General features: G+C 39.2%; 1 protein-coding gene across 5 annotated transcripts in view; it reads left to right on the top strand.

The window, feature by feature from the left end:
- The first annotated feature begins 13,822 nt into the window (after positions 1-13,822).
- Positions 13,823-19,989, top strand: part of LOC135936354 (lachesin-like) — a 137,381-nt gene continuing 131,214 nt past the window's right edge. For all 5 annotated transcript variants that reach the window (XM_065479133.1, XM_065479132.1, XM_065479134.1 and 2 more), the window contains exon 1: positions 13,823-14,085. In XM_065479133.1, coding sequence (XP_065335205.1) covers positions 13,983-14,085 — 103 coding nt within the window. In that variant the 5' untranslated portion in view covers positions 13,823-13,982. The remainder of the gene's footprint in view (positions 14,086-19,989) is intronic.

Below are 19,989 nucleotides of genomic sequence, written 5' to 3'. Positions count from 1 at the left end.
TGATGAAATTTTGGGTTTGTGAATTTACGTAAGAAGGATGTTAGTCACTAGAAAGAATGAGTGGCAGGGTTTCACAAGATTTTGACACTCATTATCTTTTTTATTAACCTCAGAATCGAAAATGAGTGCAATCAATCGTTTCATACGACATGTGTGTAGAATTACCTACAACTAATGCTACGTGGTTGATATTTTAAAGACAAAGTACTGCTGATCCGAAGCTCAAAACAGTCAAAGTCCAGAACGAGAACGTGTGTGAGATAATTTTGTCTTCAAAATTCACTCGCAGCTGTGTATCTTTAAATTGATTCCTCTCAAACAGAGCTCTTTTTAGCTTTTCTTATTCTTTATCTTGCCGGATTTGCTTAAATTTCAAATGATCGTCAGAAACTGTCATAGTGTCATATCTAACGAATTTTTCACAATTTGTTTTGTTATAAACAGATCCCGCAATTCTTTATCTGAATTTATCGGTCTTCATTATTTCAACTCTTCTATCCCCAAAATTTTAATTATCTGTTTGTTATAAAAAAATCAGATCCTCAAAATCACATCTGCGGAAAAATTAATTAGCCACATCTGGCCGAAAGTTGCAAAGTGCGCTCTGGCCTTTTCCAATTTTCCACAGAGCAATCAGCGAAATTTGAATTTAAAACAAATAATCCCGCATGAGCGAGCCACAAAAACAAACAAACAAACAACGCCTAAAGCGATGGAAACAGCAAAAACGGTATTTCTCCGACTGATGGCGCAGGGGGTGAAACCCAGCAAGGGATCCAGGAATGCAAATAAAGGGGCAACACGGCTGGCATTTTTGCGGCCCGCTTAATGAGCCACCCATTAGCAGCAAGACATGCGTACGTACGTGTAATTAATTAAATATATTTTATCTGCTGCGTCGACGAGAATTTGTTTTGCAGCAGTTGCTGCTTACTGAGTGTGAAGTGCACCCATTCAAAGTTTGCACGCTCGCCTACCTCTTTTCGTCCGTTTTCGCATAAGTAGTCTCGCGAGTAATTAATTGTTGCGTCGGCCGCAAATATAAAAGCTATTTTTAGATCCTCGCTCGCCACGAACCAAACCAGCGAGCAAAAATTTTTAATATTTGCTAAGTCCGTTGTTAAACGAGCTCATTCACGATGGTTTTTCGTTGCATTCGCACCAAAAAGTAAGAAGTACGATTAAATGGGTTTAAATATTGTTTTTCAAGAGCTGATTATATCTTAAAGGTATTAATTTTAGAATGTCTAACAAATCATTGCGTTACTTTGTTTCCCATTCTCTGCGTTTGCTTGTCTGAAATATTAACAAAATAAAGACATTTAAATTGATGTATTCTATTGTTTGAGTGATTGGAAAAGAAAGCATAAGCAGCAAAAATATCTATTATTCAAATAAGATGTACTTTTTAAAGTTCCAACCCTAAAATGTACTCTGTTTGAATGTAAAATTTTCAAACACATAATAATTTGAAGGCATTTATTGGATCATTAATACAGTTTTAACACTTTATTGTAGCCTTTTAGATTCAAAAGTAATTTTATTGCAGATCAGCAGAGCAACTATGCCCCATATCCACATTCAAAGCGACAGAAAAAAATAACAAAAAATCTTTTGGTAACAGAGGGAAAGAGTTACAATTTAAAGATGTTGATTGCAAAGTGAGAAATGCCAGATTAAATATATCATATCTAGAGATATTCTATATTCTTCTTTTTAATTATTTTTCTAAACACAATTGAAATTTGAAACGGCAGATAAATATTTTTCTGCAGTTATTTAAAAATATTGGTGATCTCTAAAATACCCGGAAAGACCGAAATCTATTCCCAATTCCATTTCACAAAGACCCCTGATAAAGCAGCTAGCAGCAATGATTATCGCGAGTCTGGTGAAGAGCTATACGAAGTCATCCGCATCGGGCGAGCGTCAAACGGAGGCGAAATTAATAGAGTGCGCTAACGAGACCATTAGGGGGAATAAGGAGTCATTGGGTGCGAAATCCGCTCAATTATCACCCCATTTGCCGCAAACAAGCATCGATTCTTCGGCACTCGCAGCCCTGCGTGGAGTGGGGAAAAGTTGCGATCGAGACGAGGCACACAAGTTGCTGCGTCGCCGGCTGCCTAAGTCCAAGTCAAACAAGTTACGCAATAAAAGACTCCTCTGCGCGCGCTCTCTCTTTCATACAAATGGCTCGGGAGTAATAATAAGTGGAGTAATCAGTTACTGCGAGCGGGCGGTGGCGGCGGCTGCAACGCGGCTTCTTTGTTCATCTACTTAACACGTCTTAAAAGCAGAAGGGAAAGTTAGCGCAAAACTGTGCTCGGCCTCAGCTGTGTGGATCCGGCCGACCTCATGTTTCATGTAAATACACAAGCTCCTCCCTTGGCTCTCAAGGGAATGCAAAACTGGAGGGTCAGGTGCAGATTACAACGCCATGTACATACCTTATTTTTATAACCAAACACCAGAGTCGGCGCACGCACGCACATGTGCACATACATATATACGAGTAGGTACACGGCGGGCGCCGCGCGCGTGCAATGGCGCCCGAAATGAGAGCGAAAACAATCATTTCGCGTCCTCGAAAAGTCCGCAGATCGTTCCGGCGTGGCAAGTGCAGCGCGAGCGGCCGCCGGAACAGCGAGAGTGCAGTGGCAGTGCGTGGGACCGAATTTTTAATAAAATATTTATGCGCCCCAGGCAGAGACGCGGAATACAAATTGCGAGAAATGAGCTCGCTAAGGGCAGTAAAGTTGGTTCCTTCGCTACTTTTATGGACTTGAAATACACCCGAGCGAAATCATCCGCAATTCGGCGCTGACCGAATGGGGGAAGGACACGGAGCAAATTCTTACGAGGAAAGCGGCGAAAGTGGCGAAATTTCAGCAAATCGGCGAAGCAAATCTGTGTCGTGCATTTGTTTTCTCTTCAGGTGCGGCACCCTCGTGCGTTTAAAACGGTTATACCTAATTTTGCACGTTTACATAACAAAGATAAAGGGAAGGGAAGATTGACTTTAGTTTTTGAAATAATAGTTTAATTTTATTAAATGACAAAACTTGCAATGAAGTGCTGCTTATTGTTAGTGCTTAAACATCATGTTTCATCAGAGAGATTTGGTAGCTGGCTGGACCGGCTTGTCCAGATTCTAACCTGGTGTGGTTGACCATTTTTACTGGTGGCTAGGGGCGGAAAAGTGTTTTAAAGTGAAGTTTGATAGTGGTTTACGGCACGATGGGTCACAATCCAATCTTTCTCCGGCGCTTTTCACCTTTTTAGAATTTTTGACTTGTGACTGGCGAAGCGCGGCAGGCTGACCTCCTTGTTTCCGGAGTTAAAGTTGAACTTTTATTTGCTTTCATTTCAATTTTTAACTCACTAAATTGAGAAATTTTCAGTGTTCAAAGCTGCCAGTAGATGATGTCACCGTTTATTCAAAAATTTCGGGCACTTGCCCACAGCGATTTCAATTTCAAACATTCTACTGTGCATTATCAGCGTAAAAAGATTGATTTTGATAAGGGGAAAACCAAAATCAGTCAGGGTTTAAGATTATTTTGCAAGGCAAACAAATGGTTCCTTTCGTTTCTCCAAGAGATTGGCTGAATCGACTTCAGCTTTCAGGACGTCCAATACGGTCAAATTAAATATTTTTATACAAAGAATGCGTAGTAACTAGATTGAATCTAAAATTATACTGCATAGGTACCCGAAAATTTTGAATTACCAATTGTGTCGAAAGAAAATGTTCTGTTGGTGGCTCCAAACACTGATGACTTTCCCAATTGGTGAATTTAGCTTAAATCTTTCACCAAAAATTGTAGTGACTAGATGAAATAAGGGAAATAATTGGAGTATATTATGATTTGATGCATTTTGGAAATCCTTTTACGCTCTTGTTTGTTTAGTACTCAAATTCTCTTTGTTATTACGAGCGAGGGTGAAATCAAAACACAAGTAAAACGCGCCGGAGCAAACGTGAAATTCGCAGGCGCCGCATCCCGAGTTAATAATTAAGCAAGCTGGCGGGGGATATGCATCAGGGGGGAGCACGGGGCCAACGGCCAAAGTTCATCATTTAAAAGGCCAGCCTAGCAAACTCTCAAGCAGACAAATTCTTGATGATGGCCAGTCATTTAGGTGGTGCGGTGGCCTGACCGTAATTTCAGACAAACAGGAAAGTAGACAGTGCAGGCTAGGAAGTGAGATGCTGCTGCTGCTGATGTTGTTGGTGGTAGTAGTGTGTGTATGTGCGAGTGTATGTGCGAGAGAGAGAGAGAGAGCGGCTCGGTGGTTGGTGTTGTTGTTCAACATTTATTGGTGGCCTGCTACTGCATTATTCAGTCCCTTCGTGGGGAGACAGTACCGAGTTGGCGCTGGCTATCTGCATAGCAGCAGCATCTGCCCACTAGGCTCTGCCTCTAGTCTGCTCTTTACACGGCACACTTTTTCAGGCTTTCGTCCCTTTATAAAATTCATCTTCTGATCAGTACTATTGATCAATGGTAGAGCTTTCCGATTGCAAAAACTATTAAAAGGAAAGCAGTCGAAGTGAGCTCTTTGCTGCTGATTGTGAGTGTTTCCGAAAACTAAAGCCAGGTCCTTTGGAAGTTCGAAGTTTAGAAGAAAAAAGTTGATCAGCTTGAGAGATACATATTTCTTTTTCGTTCATTGAAACAAACTGAATGCGACCTATAAAATATTCATATAATGGGATTTTTTATTAAAACTCTCTGCTAGGTATGTGGCCCGATTTTCTTAAATAGAAAAATATAAAGCACTACTTTAAACTGTAAAGTATAAAACTTTATTTGAAAAAGGATAGCAATTTCAAGCAGCGTCAAGGATAATTTATTAACAAGAAAAGTGGTTGAATGATTGACACGATTCGCAGTTAAAACAAAGCATGTTGTCCAAACCCCTGTTAAAAATTCGATTAACTTTGGATGCACGCAGGATTGCGCTTACACGTACGCCTCAAATCCATCAAAAATGAAATTTCTCCGAATGTGCGTGTTGCGTCAGAGTGTAATGTTTACTGTTCATTCTGCGGAAAAAAACCGGACGCCATCAAAATGCGGGGTGGTTGGCGGGTCCGAAAAAGAAAGGCAGGCGTCGGGTAGAGCGGCTGCAATAAATTCATTTGCTTTTACAGCCGTGGCGCGGAAAACCGCAATACCGACCAATATAAACACACCTTCTGCCCGGCCAGGCCCAACTGCATACTAGAATTTTGATTTTTATGGTTTAGCGTACGTCGGGGAGCACTTGCGGTGAAAATTTAACACGCGCCGCCGCAAAAATAATGTCTTGAGAGCCCTGGGTGCATCCTCGTGGCGAGCTACACACGATGATGCAGTTTTATTGACTAACTTCTCGCAGCTCATCCCGTGTTGGTGGGTAGTTATGGAGCGACCAGCCCCGGGACGAGAGGTGAATTATTTAATTATAGGATGCGACTATAGGTACTTGGGATGCAGTGTAGTCAGGTCAGAGACGAGCTCGATCCATGAATGTTACAGCGAAATTCGCAGTCACCTGCATTTCATGAAAGATACATCATACTGACGGATGCTTCATTCTGCATATAAACAATAGTATTCCTTTTCATTTTATAAAATCTAGGAATTCACGCCTGTTCTTTTTTCCCAAGAATTGTAGCTATACAATAAAGCACTGCTTATATCTCACCTTTTTACTATTAATTTGTTTGCATTGTGTGATTTCCGGAATGTGGAGAAGATTTTTCCTGCAGAATCGCGAACAAATTTGATAACAAACTACATAGCTTTAAGACAGATTTAAAAGATTTAATCATAGTTGAAGAGAATGAGAACAGTTGTAAAGAAAAATTGTATTACACGTTCTCTTAATGGACAGCCCATTATGTCCCCTTAGATAATCAGATTTTTTGCCTCTAAAACAATATCCAATACCGTGCCCACTCTGATACAAGGGATTTTTGGAATAATCTGATTGCAAGTCAAGCGTGTCAAGCAAAAATTTCCAGCCGGACAGACTCTTAATAACTGATAATAATCTTTCAAATGTTTTCTTTTGTAATTTCAAACAATTTTAAAACCAATGAACTTGAAATCATACGTTTGAAGTAGATTTTGAATCACTTAAGCAACGAGAGGGCAAGTTTAAATCTAATTCCATCATCATGAAAAATTAGAACTAAATTGATTTGTCATTAAAATTCCTTAATTTTAAGAAAAATATATGATATAATTATCATTAAAATATTTGTCAAAAGATGTTTGTTACAAAAAACAGTCGTAAGTGGTTATTACCTCTTGCATGACGTAATCAATCTCACTCAGTTAAATATACAGGACAGAAGAATAAAAATAGTACACACGTCAATCTATTAGTTTAAGTTGTGAGGAGTGTTACTAAATAAAGCGGCAGTCCTCCCCTTCAATACCTCTGCGGAATATGTGCCAGCTTTTTGTGCAAATCACAAAAATGCAAATTTGCTCGAATATTCCAATCTCCTGCTGAATTAAGAAGTGCAGCAAACTGAGCAGAAATCAGCCGCAAAAATCAGGGAAAGTGGCCAACGGGTGATATAGGAAAACTCGCGTGCCTTTCGAGGGGTTGTCATATCAGCGGAGAGTTTGCTGCTCCTCCAGTATAATACCACGCATGAATGATTCTGCGGCGCTGTAAGCCAGTTGAAGAGCGGGCGGGTTGGCGAACTGGGCGCACAAAGCGCATAATACAGACATCATGTTAGCTTTACACTTCAAGTAACTCCAATTGCTCTATACATATTCGCTTGCCGCTGATGGCCGCGTCGACCCCGCTGCTATAATTAGGCTTTTTGTGCTAAATGAGACAAAGTTGGGGTGGAAAAAGTTTCACGAGTATTTACGTTTCACTGCCACGATTCTATATTGCTCTGCATTCTTTCCTGCTGAATTTTGCGGTTTCAAATGAAAGTTGAAACAAAATTGCATTTAAAAGTTGCGGAAGGATCTAGGGCAATATGCTCGTCCTTGAACAAGGTCGTGCAAGGTCACTGATTGATGCTGTGCTTGATCTCTTTTCTCCCTTCAAAAGAATTTTTATCACATTTGCTCCGATATTATGTCTTAACTTTTAAGCGTTAAACCTAATCTGACACACAAAGAAGGACGCTGAAATCAGAAAAATATAAAGGTTAGCATTTATACTATGAAATGCTGTAGATTTTTAATTTAGAGTTTTCGTGAATCCGATTCACAATGAAAAATTCTTAATTTGTTTTTTGATGTGGGCAGGTATAGGGCAAAGTTGCTCTGCTCCCTAATTGTAAACATATTTTAATTCTAAATTAAGTTGTGAACCTTTTTTTATTGCTTATAGAGCCATCTAGCAACACAATAATTTAAAGTAAAAATACATGCAAGAAAGGTACAATCAAAATATCAGAAAAGTGAGAAAATACGATGAATCGCCAAAGCGTAACCTCTCACCGCTCTATTATAAAGAATAAAAATTTAAATAAAAATTTGAAATAATTTTCAATTTTTAATTTGCTTCTGTGGTGTAAGCAGAAATAATTATGTTAATATGTAAGCTTGTCATATTAATTCGATGTAAGCAGGTTATCCGACGAATAAATTGTTAAAACACCAAGTTCGCATCCCTTGCCGTTTTTTTTTTACCTTTCATTATTTCAAGGCATAAAAAGCATCTCCCTTGTAACTCGAAATTCCATGTTTATGCATACAGAATGCATTCACAAGGGTGCAGAAATGTGTTATAGCAATGTCTTTTTCTAATATCCTGGCTTATTTTGCGTTCACTCTCAGCAGGTAGCAGGCAAAAAATAGCAAACAGCACAAATCCGGCTCAAAGCAGCAAAAACATATATGCCTACGCTTGGAAGACTTTTGGCCTGAGCAGCACGCCATTGAAAGTCGATGTTTCGAAAGAGCTAACGCAGCTGCCGAGGGGGTGGGGGTGACACTTCAACTTTTGGTGTTGTGCAAACATCAGTTTTTGCATCCCTTGTAACTGACACGCACTCGCTGTGCGTGTGTGTGTGTTTGCGCGACTGAATCCCGTGAACATCTGTATGCTTGTATAAAGTGTGTTCGTATTTCACGCATCCGCATGTGATGTTAATCTCTGTTGTGTCACATCCCTCGAAGAGAGAACACGCGCATTGCATACTTCGTTTCGTTTTGATGTGTTCCGAATACGGCGCCAAAGCAGCAAAGCCGGGATTTATCAACAGAGACGTGCAGTGCAGCGCTGATTTTGAATGCCATTTAATCTTGTTTAGGTGCATTTAAATCCGTTTAGCATGTGATAGGGCTTCGTTCCAATCCCAACTGCGAACATATGATTGATCATCAAAGTAGCATATATATACAGATTTTAATTTGCACGCTTGACATAAAATGAAATGATATTTGCATAAAGTTGTAATAATTATGTACACATGCATGCGATCTAAAATTTGTTTGTAAATTTGTTAAACTTCAGAGAAATTGATAAAACTTACCGGTGATGGCAAGCAACAAAGCAAAACCCGAAAATTCGAAGAGGAAGTTTATAAAATAAATTAACCAAGATGGTAAGTCGAAAATGATGGAGCAGATTGATAGAGAGTTAAAAATGGACCAAATTTTTGAGTTTTCACTTTGATAATTTTTAACAGATTGAGCTACAACATCATATATATTTATTAATTATTAATTAATATTTATTTTTGCTCCAAATACTGTTCACCCAGGGACTCTAACGAAATTTCAACTAAAAGGAGGCAGGAGGGGCCGTGGCGAATGTATTGTTCGCATTAGGAATTGACCGCAGTGGCACGCAATAGTGCGTTGGCAAATCAGGCACATCTCCAAACCCGTCGCGTCGAGCCGCTTCAATTAATTGAACACAAGACAAGGGGTTTGCGGGAAATAAATTCATTATACTGGCAAAGCCCCTCGGCCCAAGGTGCATATTTGTGACGGTCGTGCTGCTGAATATTAATTCGGCACACATCATTCACACGCGGCGCAGCATCAAATTTCCCCTGGCCGACTGAAGATTGCATTGATTATGTCTGCCCAGACAGTGTGATAATAGGACTCCGTAGGGATGGGATTTCCAGCACTTTTCTCTCAATTTTCAGAACAATAATAAATAAATATTTAAAATATACAAGAAAATATTTAATTAATATTTCTCCAATAGTATTTTTAAATTCTTAGAATGGATCGAACGTTTTGTTTTGTTTTTTAAGAGAAAGTTGTGTCGCAGGGCTAATGAACAGTAACATTCACAGAACATGTCAACTCTTCATTTATGTGCTCAAGCAATGATTGTAGACGGTCGCTGTCATCGACTGGGAAATAAAATTTGTTATTTAATGATGCTGCCCACCACGCACGAGAACATGTGATGATTTTTTTCCTTTTTGTTTTCTTCTCTTTTTCCGCACATCCTTGATGTTCGCATTCTAGTAGAGTCATTGCATGCTGATTTAATTTACTACGGCACTATTGATCTGCTTTGGACTCTTAAAAAGAGCGTCAAGTTTTTCATGTACATATCATATTAATCATGAATATTGCTTGGCTAATATATATTCAATCAATTAATTATCTCACTGAAATTTAATTTATTTTTTCTATGCATTGCCCAGCACCTCTCCTTAATACTAACTAAAGCATCTTCTATTTGCATTTGTCTCGCTCTTTTTCTTAACTTAACGAGACACTGGTGAATGCTGCCTTAATTCCACAGTCTGCAGAAATGCACATAATGCTGTGAAAAAGTGCAGATCTTGAGCAGACCTTTTTTTAATGCAAACATCTGGTGAAAATCCACCGTAATGGGCGCTCACTGCTCCTCCGCTCGCTAGCCCGGCGTGTTCCAATAAAAGGAAGGCAGCCAGCAGCTCCTCTGCAGCCAGGATTTTATATGTGCAATACATTTTTTATTGCCGCGCGCACCGTATTTTTATATCTAAAACAGCTCCGGGGTTGGATCTTTTTGCGCTGAATGCAATATTGCGCCGCGCCGCGGCACGACAAGCTTTTTGCTCGATTGTTATTGCGATTGGAATCATTAGCGTTGTCATCTCAGAGCAGAATATCTAGGAATCTTCCTTGGTTTTTTTCGTGTTCGTTTGGTTTCGCTTCCTATTATTTGTAATAGCAGCAGAGAAATTCAAGGCGTAATATGAATTGTACAACTTGAGCTGTCTAATTATGCTCGCTCGAGCAAGGCATCATTACGAAAGAAATTGCACGCTGGCAATATTCGCATTGCACTATGAGCTTGAATGCTCTTTTAAAAACAAGAATAAAATGTCAGTAACAAAAAAAACTACGACCTAGTTCAGTTGCTCTGATAATATTGTAATGAGTAAATTCATAACGTACAAATTTCGCTCGAATATTAAACAGCATCACACAAAGTAATACCTTTTGGGAGCTTAGTTACGTCACTAAATATCTCTCCTGAAACATTTGGCCTCGAAAATTCCCTTTTCATTCACGAATGAAATTTTTACCAAGAAAATACAATTTGGTCTGCTTGCTTTTGACGTCAAACCTCGGGCACTTTAATCCTAAGTGGAAATCTAACTGGCGCACACTGAATATGTAAATGCCGCGCAAACGGACTTTGCACGAGACTCAAAGGGTAACTTGGCGAAATCCATCAGGTGTTGAGCTCAAGAGCCGTTTTTTTATTCGACTTGAGTGAGGTGGGCAGGCATTCCGACGAATCACGTCCCGAGGGAGAATCCGCCCGATATATATATATGCATTCTATATGTACGTAGGTACACACGTTGAACGGGAGACCAAAAGAGAGCAAGCAAACTTTTTTACTTTGGGCCCGTTTGATGGTCAAAGAAAGAAGCAGCATATAGCGAGCGAAACCAGTACTTCGCGAGCTGCCGTCGCCGCTGCTCTCTTTAAATCTCTAACTCAGTTGATCAGCACCTTTAAAAATTAATTTATTTCATGCAATTTATATAAATTTATATAATATAAACTTAATTGTTCTCGATAGAGGCGAGGAATTAGAGAGGAGTAATTTGTCAGCCGAGAAATTAAAAATGGAGTACAATTCCTGTCCATATCAATTTATTTTAGAAGAAGGAAGCGAGTGTTTGTGATATGTATCCAATAATGTCTTTTGCCTTACTTCAGTTTGGTTCTTTTGGACAGGATTTTAGTACTTTTTTACCCTGAAAACCTTATCCTTTCCTACAAGCTGTGCATAATATTTTATGGCTTGGTGCAAAGGGTACAAGTTTGGTGATATTTAAAAAAGAAAATAATATAATTTTTAAATCTAAAATATTTAATTTTATATTACTTATATCGTAGTTTAAATTCATTTTATATGCAATTTCAAGCAGAAGACAGCGATAGTTTTTACATATATGTAGTCTGATGAACAAAATTAGTGTTTAATATATGTATAATTCAAATTATTGTACAATTTATTGCTATTAAACAGTACAAATTAAATCAAAACAATTTATTTTTTCAAGTGGTTGAATTCTCATATGCGATATCAAGATGGAATTATTTACTAAATTCTCAATTAAAAACAACACATGAACATGAGACATGGAGAATGCATTACTGTATCTTGGAGGAGGAAAAATCTAGTTGTGAGAACCGGACATATTGAAACTGCAGTTGTTTCATGAAGGGTAAAATTTAACCTGTTATCTATTTGTTTGTTTATCATTCCCGATTAATTGATTGAAACTTTGTATTCGAAAAGAAATATTATCATTAACAAAGGCACAAATCACAAGCAGAAGCTGCTTGGATGTTTGAAACAATACACATTTCAAGTCGAAATTGTCATTGTGCCACACTAGGTTGATACGTTTGCTCTCTGAATTGTATAATGTGTACAAATAAACAAATATGAATGATATACCAGTGGAATATGATTTGCGTTGGGAAATGGCATTATTTTGGATTTGATTCTCTGCCCGTTTGCATTTAATTGCACCTCGATAGATATTAATCGACCGTTCTTGTTGCTCACTTTACTTGTATAATTCGCTTTGACTTTATATGAATACCACGAAGAATTGTAACACGTGAGGAGCAGGATTTAGACGTGCAACTAGTACCTCACCACGCTGCGATATACCGAGTGGAAAACTTTTGCATTAAGTGACACGTGATATAGATAGAGAGTTGGGGTTTAACGCAAAGCTGGGGCTGCGGCTCAGAGAGTTGGCAGTTTCCATTATTCCAATCAAAATCAATAAAGTCCATCAATCGGCTGCCATGAGAGCGACTAGCATCAGGTAACACTCTAGCCAGTCGACTGTAAATAATAAAATTCAATCGGAAAGTGAACTGCAATTAAAAACTTTCCATGTTGACGTTAAAAGACACGAGTGGCCGTTCACGGGCTCTAAGTGCTCTCTCAGCGAGGCCCGGCCACTCATATCCAGCAGCTGAAAAACTTTGGTGCTGTACAACGAGACCGGGATAGCCTTCCTCCTCGTCTTTGCAATCTTGGTAAATGTCCTCCCTTAAGAGGATCGGCCGTATTTTCGCGAGCGTATGTTGTTGCTGTTCTCTTTTTGGTGTGGTAAAAATAACAAAACACGACAGATGACAGATTTTATGACCTGCACACAAACATTCGAACACAGTATGCTGTCCGATGAAAATATATATATTTTTCAACTGTCTAGCACACATTTATCCAGAGCAATTATTAGTAAAAACTGCTCTGACTTATATACACTGACCTAAAATAATTTAGCTACTTTTAGCTTTGCATAAAAGTACCGACAAATCTCTGAGCATTTTTGCCTTTGCGTGATAGATCAGGTTAGTTGTGCCTGCTGCAGCATAAAATCTAGGATTGTCATGTGGGCATTAGTTTACGAACATTGAAATTTAGTCACATAGACTTAAAATAAAAATGTTTACAATTTAAAACTATTTTAAATCTCAAAATACAAACCATGAGAACAATTTCAATCTTAATTCTTCCGTTAATTGAGGGCAATAGTTTGAGTAAGGTCTTAAAATTTGATTGATTTTTTAATAATTATGGAGAGAAAAATTATTTCAATTCAAAACGGTAAGACGGTGATTCTTGTCAAAATTATTTTTATTTCGCATTTTTTAAAACTAGTTGCGGAAAATCAATTTTAATTTAATTTTGCGTGCGATTGATTTCTTACTGGCGGCTTTTCAAAATTACTGCGCCATCACTTCAATCTTAAGTTTGTACTCTTTGCGCATCATTAATAAAACCTATTCTAACATAAAAATCCCTATATAGAACACCATCCAATAATTTTTAATTTAGTAGAATTTAGCAGTTGACCCACAATTTATGCCATTTTGAGATTCATCGGAAGATGATCTGAAGGCATCCAAGAGGATGTGAATGGTTTTAGGCAGTTTAACAAATTCTCAACGTGACTTACTTAGAAATCCTAAAAATTTGAGCTCTATTGACACTTCAAAGCTAGTGGAGGGTGTAAAAAGAAAAATTGCCATTTTTAAATCCCCAAAAGCCTCTTGAGTTCCTTTATGATATAAAAAAAATCACTCAACTCCTCCAATTCTCATCACGATCGAGCGCATCTTTCGAAATTGGCTAAAATTTATTTATAGTTTCGTGTTGGAGTTGAATTCCTATCTGCATTCCAGCACACTGAATTATTGCCTGCACTAACACCACACGCGTGAGAATGCAAGCGAAGTTCGCAGTTGCAGTTGCATGCGCCGAGTTTGGGTGGTTGGCCGCGTGCGGCGTGGCACGGTGGATGGGGCGGCGCCACGGGGCGTCGCGATCGTGCCGCGCGCCCACCGCGGATCGAGCGGGCGGCAGTGTGTGTCTTGGGGCGCGCTCCGCACAACCTCCGTCGCGTCGACCTCCGTCTACCGTCGAGTCGCGTGCCGCCGAAGCCTTTCTCGCAGCGGGCAGGACATGCCCCACGGCCTGTGACTCGCGCTGCCGCTGACAGTCCTGACATGAGTCTGCCCAGGACGCTGCTCTTCAGGGACCGTGGCTGCCGGCGCGGCCGCAGGACCAACCACCTGTCCCTCTTCTACCTTTTCATCCTTGTCGCACAAGGTAGGTGCCTTGCCTTTGATTCCGAGCAGGATTTTTTCATCGGCGATTTATACTCAATTACAGCAATTTTTGTAAAGTTTAAAACTGAATATATATCAACGTACAAGCTTAACTCAATAATTATATAAGATACTCGTACTATACTAAGAGATGCACCTCAGTGTAACAAAGACCATTTGAGAAATCATCAAAATCAAATGTCAAGTGAATCTTCAAAAACATTACGAACTTTATTTTGCTGAAAAAAGCGATGCGATTTTTTTAACTTAACTGAAAAAATGATGTATATTTTTAGGCTTTGCTTCCCTATTCTACAAATAAAAATGTTAATATTTTTTTCCTAGCGTTTTTTCTTTTCTTAAATATATTTGCAATGACCTCTCTTTTATTGGTATTCCTCTCCTTGTCTCCTTTCTCATTAGTTAATTTATATATAAAATATTATTTGACAATTTACCACCAAACAAATATTTTGAATTTAATGGGCATATTATAGACACATTTAAAGGTTAAAAAAACCGAGACTACTTTGACGTGATTTTTAAACACTCCACAAATGGGCGAAATATTACTTTTGTACCGTTTTTATATTTTAGTGAAATTAATCTCATCATGTGAGCAACAAAAAGAGCTCTAGTTGATCCGCAAAACATTACTTGACAACAAATAACAGGATTTAAAATGAGCCATTGTTATTATACTTTTTATTAGGGCCTTTTTGTTGGTGCTTTTAAATGAACAATTAAGATAATTATTCCAGTAATGGTTCTAATTATTGGTTAGATGCCTGTTATAGGTCAATTGGATAGCTTTCAAAGGTTGCAATTCATTTTAATTTAAGTTATTTTATATATTAATATATTACGCAACATGTAGTCTGAATTTCTTAATCTTATCTTGAATCGAGGGTCCCCTGAATTACTCAATTGTCGTCATTTTAAAGTCATGGTTAAAAACAGAATCACTTCCTAAAAATAAAAATCAGCAATTTTAATTAGTTTTTGAAATGATTCGTGCACCTTTGTGGGCCTAAAAATAATATTCAAAAACCAGCTTGCTTTAATATCCAAATTTTAGTCAAAAGTGGCAAAGAGAAACATTTAATCAGTCGCGATCGCCTATCAATTTTTGCTTTGTAAACGGAACCAATCGCCGTTCATGATCCAGTCAATCGCATTTAGCACACAACATTTGATCAGTATCAAATTCTCAATCGAAGCGTGCAAACACATTTTCCGCGTTTTCGCTTCCGATAAATCACTTTTTAATTAATGGAGTGTTGACGCGAAAATTGCCGAGATTATTAACGAGCCAATCAGCAGATGCTGCCGGAGTAGCTGGCGCCGCCTTCTCTGGCCGCCGCTGCTGTGTAATTCACGTATAATTATAGGCACATGTTTGAAATAATTTATTGGGCCCTGCCGAGCAGCAAAATCTGCTTCTAATTAGTGCAAGACCAGTGAACACTACTCTGCTCGCTAGATGTGTCATACGTTGGAAAGATCAGAATTCAGATCTTCGTTATTTGAAACAAAATTCAACGGTCAAGTTAAAAACGAACTTTGTGTATGGCTAAAATATTATCGGGCACATAGCTTATTACTGGTGAATTTTTTCCTTCTACTGTCATTTGCATTATTTGCCTATGATTTGATTTTTTTAATATTCATTTGTGTTAGCTGTATCACCTGCCAATAACTTAAACGTTTCACCTGAAATGAAATAATACGCGATATTGATATTGACGCCTTCAAGTCTGATTGATTGAAATATCTAGAGGTAAAAAACATAACTAAATGGTACATAATTTTAACCCGGAATGGATTCCTATTTAATTTACCGTGACAGAAAAGCCTTAACTTCAAATCTGTTATATTCTCTCAAGTTTAATTGTAACTAATTTGAACCAATAAAAGATGACTCGAAGACAATGTCAGGCCATCATTTTAAACTTTCAAAAGTAGTTACTCGAGCGGAAAAGGACGAGAGGAAATTTTGCAGCCACATATAGTTACTCTGATGTGTCCTTTCGTACTGCCAAATCATTCATCAAGTGCATGTCCTACAGTGGCACGGCCAATTCCATTAGGAAAGCGGTTGCCAACGGTTAGAATTAGCAAGATTAACGCGGAGGGGGGAAAAAAGTGCATAATGCATCATGCACGGTGGCACAGTTCTCGTCGCCGCTCTGCGAAATTCCATTTAGCGGCGCATTAGCGGGCAAAGTAGCACGGGCAGCTAGCTCGAGAGGCGAGATGGATGAGGTGTGTGCGAGCGAGTGTATGCTCTCGCGTCGAGCAGATTCTTAACTGGCTGATTGCTGGAGAGCCGTGCAGCAGGAGAAGCCGCGAGTTTATCATTTCTCGGGAGATGCATGCAGTAGTGTGCCGGGACATGGTGATTAATTTAATGCTTTATATTCGCCGCTGTTTGCTTTGCATTGCCATAGGATTTGTTTGCAAAGCTATTGTGAGTTCGGAGAGATGGTTATGAGAGAGCGAGAGCATCCAACAAACCCGGCCGGGCGAGCGAGCGAACTCGGCTGCTGCGAGAGCGGAATGAGAATTTCGAGTGCGCGATGAGGGACGACCGCATTGCCACATATAATATTCATTACAAACAGCACTAGTGCCGGGGCTTCAATTTGTTTAATGTGGCGCCCGGTCCCGGTTCTTTTTGCAATCGAAATTCACGATATATATATATATACATAAGCGCGCGAGCTCTCTCAAAGGGAAGCTGCTGCAGCGGGTCGGCCCTTTTGTTCTGCGTAATTACGCCAGATTTGTTTTCGCCCACGACCTCTCGAACCAATTGCGTCCAAAGAGCACTCTCCGCTTGCCTACCGCTCGCCAAAGCATTTGCAATCAGTGAATGAATCCCACTCACAATCAGTTTCTAGCCACTTGCCAGGTGGTAGTACTGACTTTCCCAGATGCTTCCTTCAGTTGAGGGCGAAGAAAGTTTGCGACGGATCGTTAGCTCGCTCAGAACTGTATTTAAAGCGTTAAACAATATTTAAATACGCCTTGTTTTGTCGGAGGCGCATGAAATAAATCTGAAGAGCCATGCCAAAGGTTAGTCCACATAGTTTATTTCAAGCCCGTGGTATTTTGATTTTCAAATATTACTGCGATGTTACAATTCAATGTATTTGTCCGCGAACAAACTTGTTCCTTGAATGGATAAATAATTGATTCTTTTAGGGATGCAAATGGAGCAGTCAGGAAATTTTGCTTGTTAATAAAGAAAAAAAAGTTTTGAGCCTACTGTTAGACAATTTGTTTGCTAGTTAACAGATTTTCCTTGTGATTCAAAAAAGTGCAGTTACGGAAAGGTTCTTTTTCCTCCTAAACTGCTGATAACGAGGGCATTTATTCAAAATATATTGGGCGTGATGCGATTCCAAAGCTGCGCAACACATAACTAGTCTACATGCGCAAGAACTGAACTTGTGTAAAAATAACAGTGCGGATTTTGCGATCAAATTTCCGAAAAGTGTGAGTAGTTAAAAATCACGTACAGGTTGAGCATTTGTCACAGTTCATTGAGCTACCAACAAATTCAATAGATTATATTTTGAAGTGCCCAAACTCTTTGCAAAAGAGCACCATTTAGCAAGACAAGTTATAGAAATATATTGAATTTTGAGGAGAGTTGCAGCGAGGGATTGCTTTGGTGATTAAATTAATAGTTTAATAGGTTTCTGCTAGATTTTTATTTGCCATTTTTTACTAACAATTCTTTTAGCAGCAGGGTTTGCTATGATAAATCAAAATTTGAAAATACTTTAATTTTTCAATAACTTTTAGATGTTGGGAATGAATAGGGTAACACTCTTCTGCTGATCCACATTAAAATCAGAATCCAAATCGGATAAATCTGTTATTCTTGATACAATATTTTGTGATAAATTTATATAACTAATCGGTCAGCATTGAATATAATTCTTGGAAACGGACGAGGGAAGAAATCGACACTCCTTGTGGACATCTATTTCACGATTTCTCTTTCCTCAATCACTCTACTAGGCTTAAAACCATTTCAATAAAGGTTCCTGAAATATCTTTTTGAAACCACACGCCACTCAAATAAAATTCACTCTTCACTGGCTTTCATTTATGAGAGTAGTGACATCGCGAAGCGAGTGCTTATTTATTTCCAAGCCACTTTACTGCTCGGTGCGCACCTAACCTTTTGTTCACCATAAGACTCGGTTGGTTAGCTCTTTCATCATCTGCAACGCATTTGCAAGATTAAAAGATTTACACAAGCCGCTGGAGCCACCACCTGCGGATATTTTCTACCTCAAGGAATACTCTGTCACGAAGATCAACACCGCTAGAAGCAATCATGCTGAAACCCCTTCTGACGACGTGCGCTAGCAGCGCTATACGCGTAACTAAAATAAGTAATATTTACCCCCAACTCGGTAGGGAGCGTGCTCTGTTCGCGCCAGAAAGAAAAATAATTAAGTTGGCGTTGAGAGTAAGCGAAAACACGTTGAGCGTGCGTGCATCATTGGCTGCTAACTAAGCACTGCGGGCCTGCGAGAGGACATAAATAAGGCAGGGGTGGTGAGGCCAAGTACGCTACACCATCAGTTTTTACAGCTGAAATTGGTGGCCCCGTATCGGGTCGGTATGGCTGCCAGATTGGCGTTTGCTCTGATTTCTTTCAACGCCATATATGCCACTGAGAGTTAAACGTACATTTGCCCTGAAGGACCTAATGTAGTCTAAATCACTTAAAATGATATGTGAAAATATAAATAATTCAGCTAAAAATTCAAATGGTAAGGGGGTCGTTGGAATTTCAAAATTAGAGGACTAACGGTGAACGAAGAGAGCGTCCAGTTCGGCGTGACGACATCAGTGGACGTGTTAAGTCTGTATACATCGTCATCTTGTATAAAAATTAATATATTTTCAAAGTGTTAAAAGTCTGGAAAAGATTAGGACTAGAACATGCCACTTCTGACGGTTTGATTGTTGGTTTTTATCGATTATTTGGTATATATATTATGTAGCATGGGAGACAAACGAAAATCATCAAGCAACTCAACAATCACTGTAGCATTTAACTTTATTTCTGCCACCCTAAGCAAGTGAGTAGTAATGACGGGATGATGTTCTGGTCTTTCTTTTGTCCAGCGCTTGTCAAGGAAGATGCCTATTGAAAAAATACCAACGACTTTCTGATTTTAAGATCTTGTTGCGATAATTATTAAATTAATTTTGATTATTCATTGATGAGCACATATCTTTTAAAAATTCAATATCGTATCTTGAAAGGCAATGCGAAGAAAATTCATTTGAAGAGTTTTTGTAATCAACTTGATAATATCAGTAGATTTGCCTTCATTGCCATTGGCAGCCCTCTGGGAACGAGGGAGAGCAGTCTTTGCTATTCATAAAAGGCCGTGACCTTGCACAAAAACCCGAGTTTCCAACTATGAAGTCATTTCTGCAAGAAACTATTGTGCCTGCAAATGATGCCGCTCCGAGATGCGCGCGTAATCTGCATGTGCTGAAATCTCCAAGGGTTTCCGTGCGTCGGTTCGAATATAAAAACAAATTCCTGGGCGCATCCCTCTCGTGAATAAGAAAGCAGAAGCAATGAACAACCCCACTCGGCTGCTCTGGATGAGTGGCTGGATATTAAATGAGTTTCAACCCTTTTGCTGTTTGCTCTCTCGCTCGCTCGCTCGCGCTGCTATCTTCATCAGTCCCCACGGCGAAATCCCCTCTAATAAAAGTGTATAATTTCATTCTTTACATAAGGCGGCGAGGAGAAAAGTGAGAGTAGAGAGAGAAAGAGAGACTTCTCTCGGTGCCGACGCTGCTGGTGCGAGGTGAGCGCTGGTTTGTTGTTATTACGTACGGGCGAATGTACGCACCGTGC

Source organism: Cloeon dipterum, chromosome 2 (assembly GCF_949628265.1).
Source record: "Cloeon dipterum chromosome 2, ieCloDipt1.1, whole genome shotgun sequence".
NCBI lineage: Eukaryota > Metazoa > Arthropoda > Insecta > Ephemeroptera > Baetidae > Cloeon > Cloeon dipterum.
The sequence above is the reverse complement of the archived record's forward strand: the minus strand, read 5'-3'. Positions and strand labels throughout refer to the sequence as shown.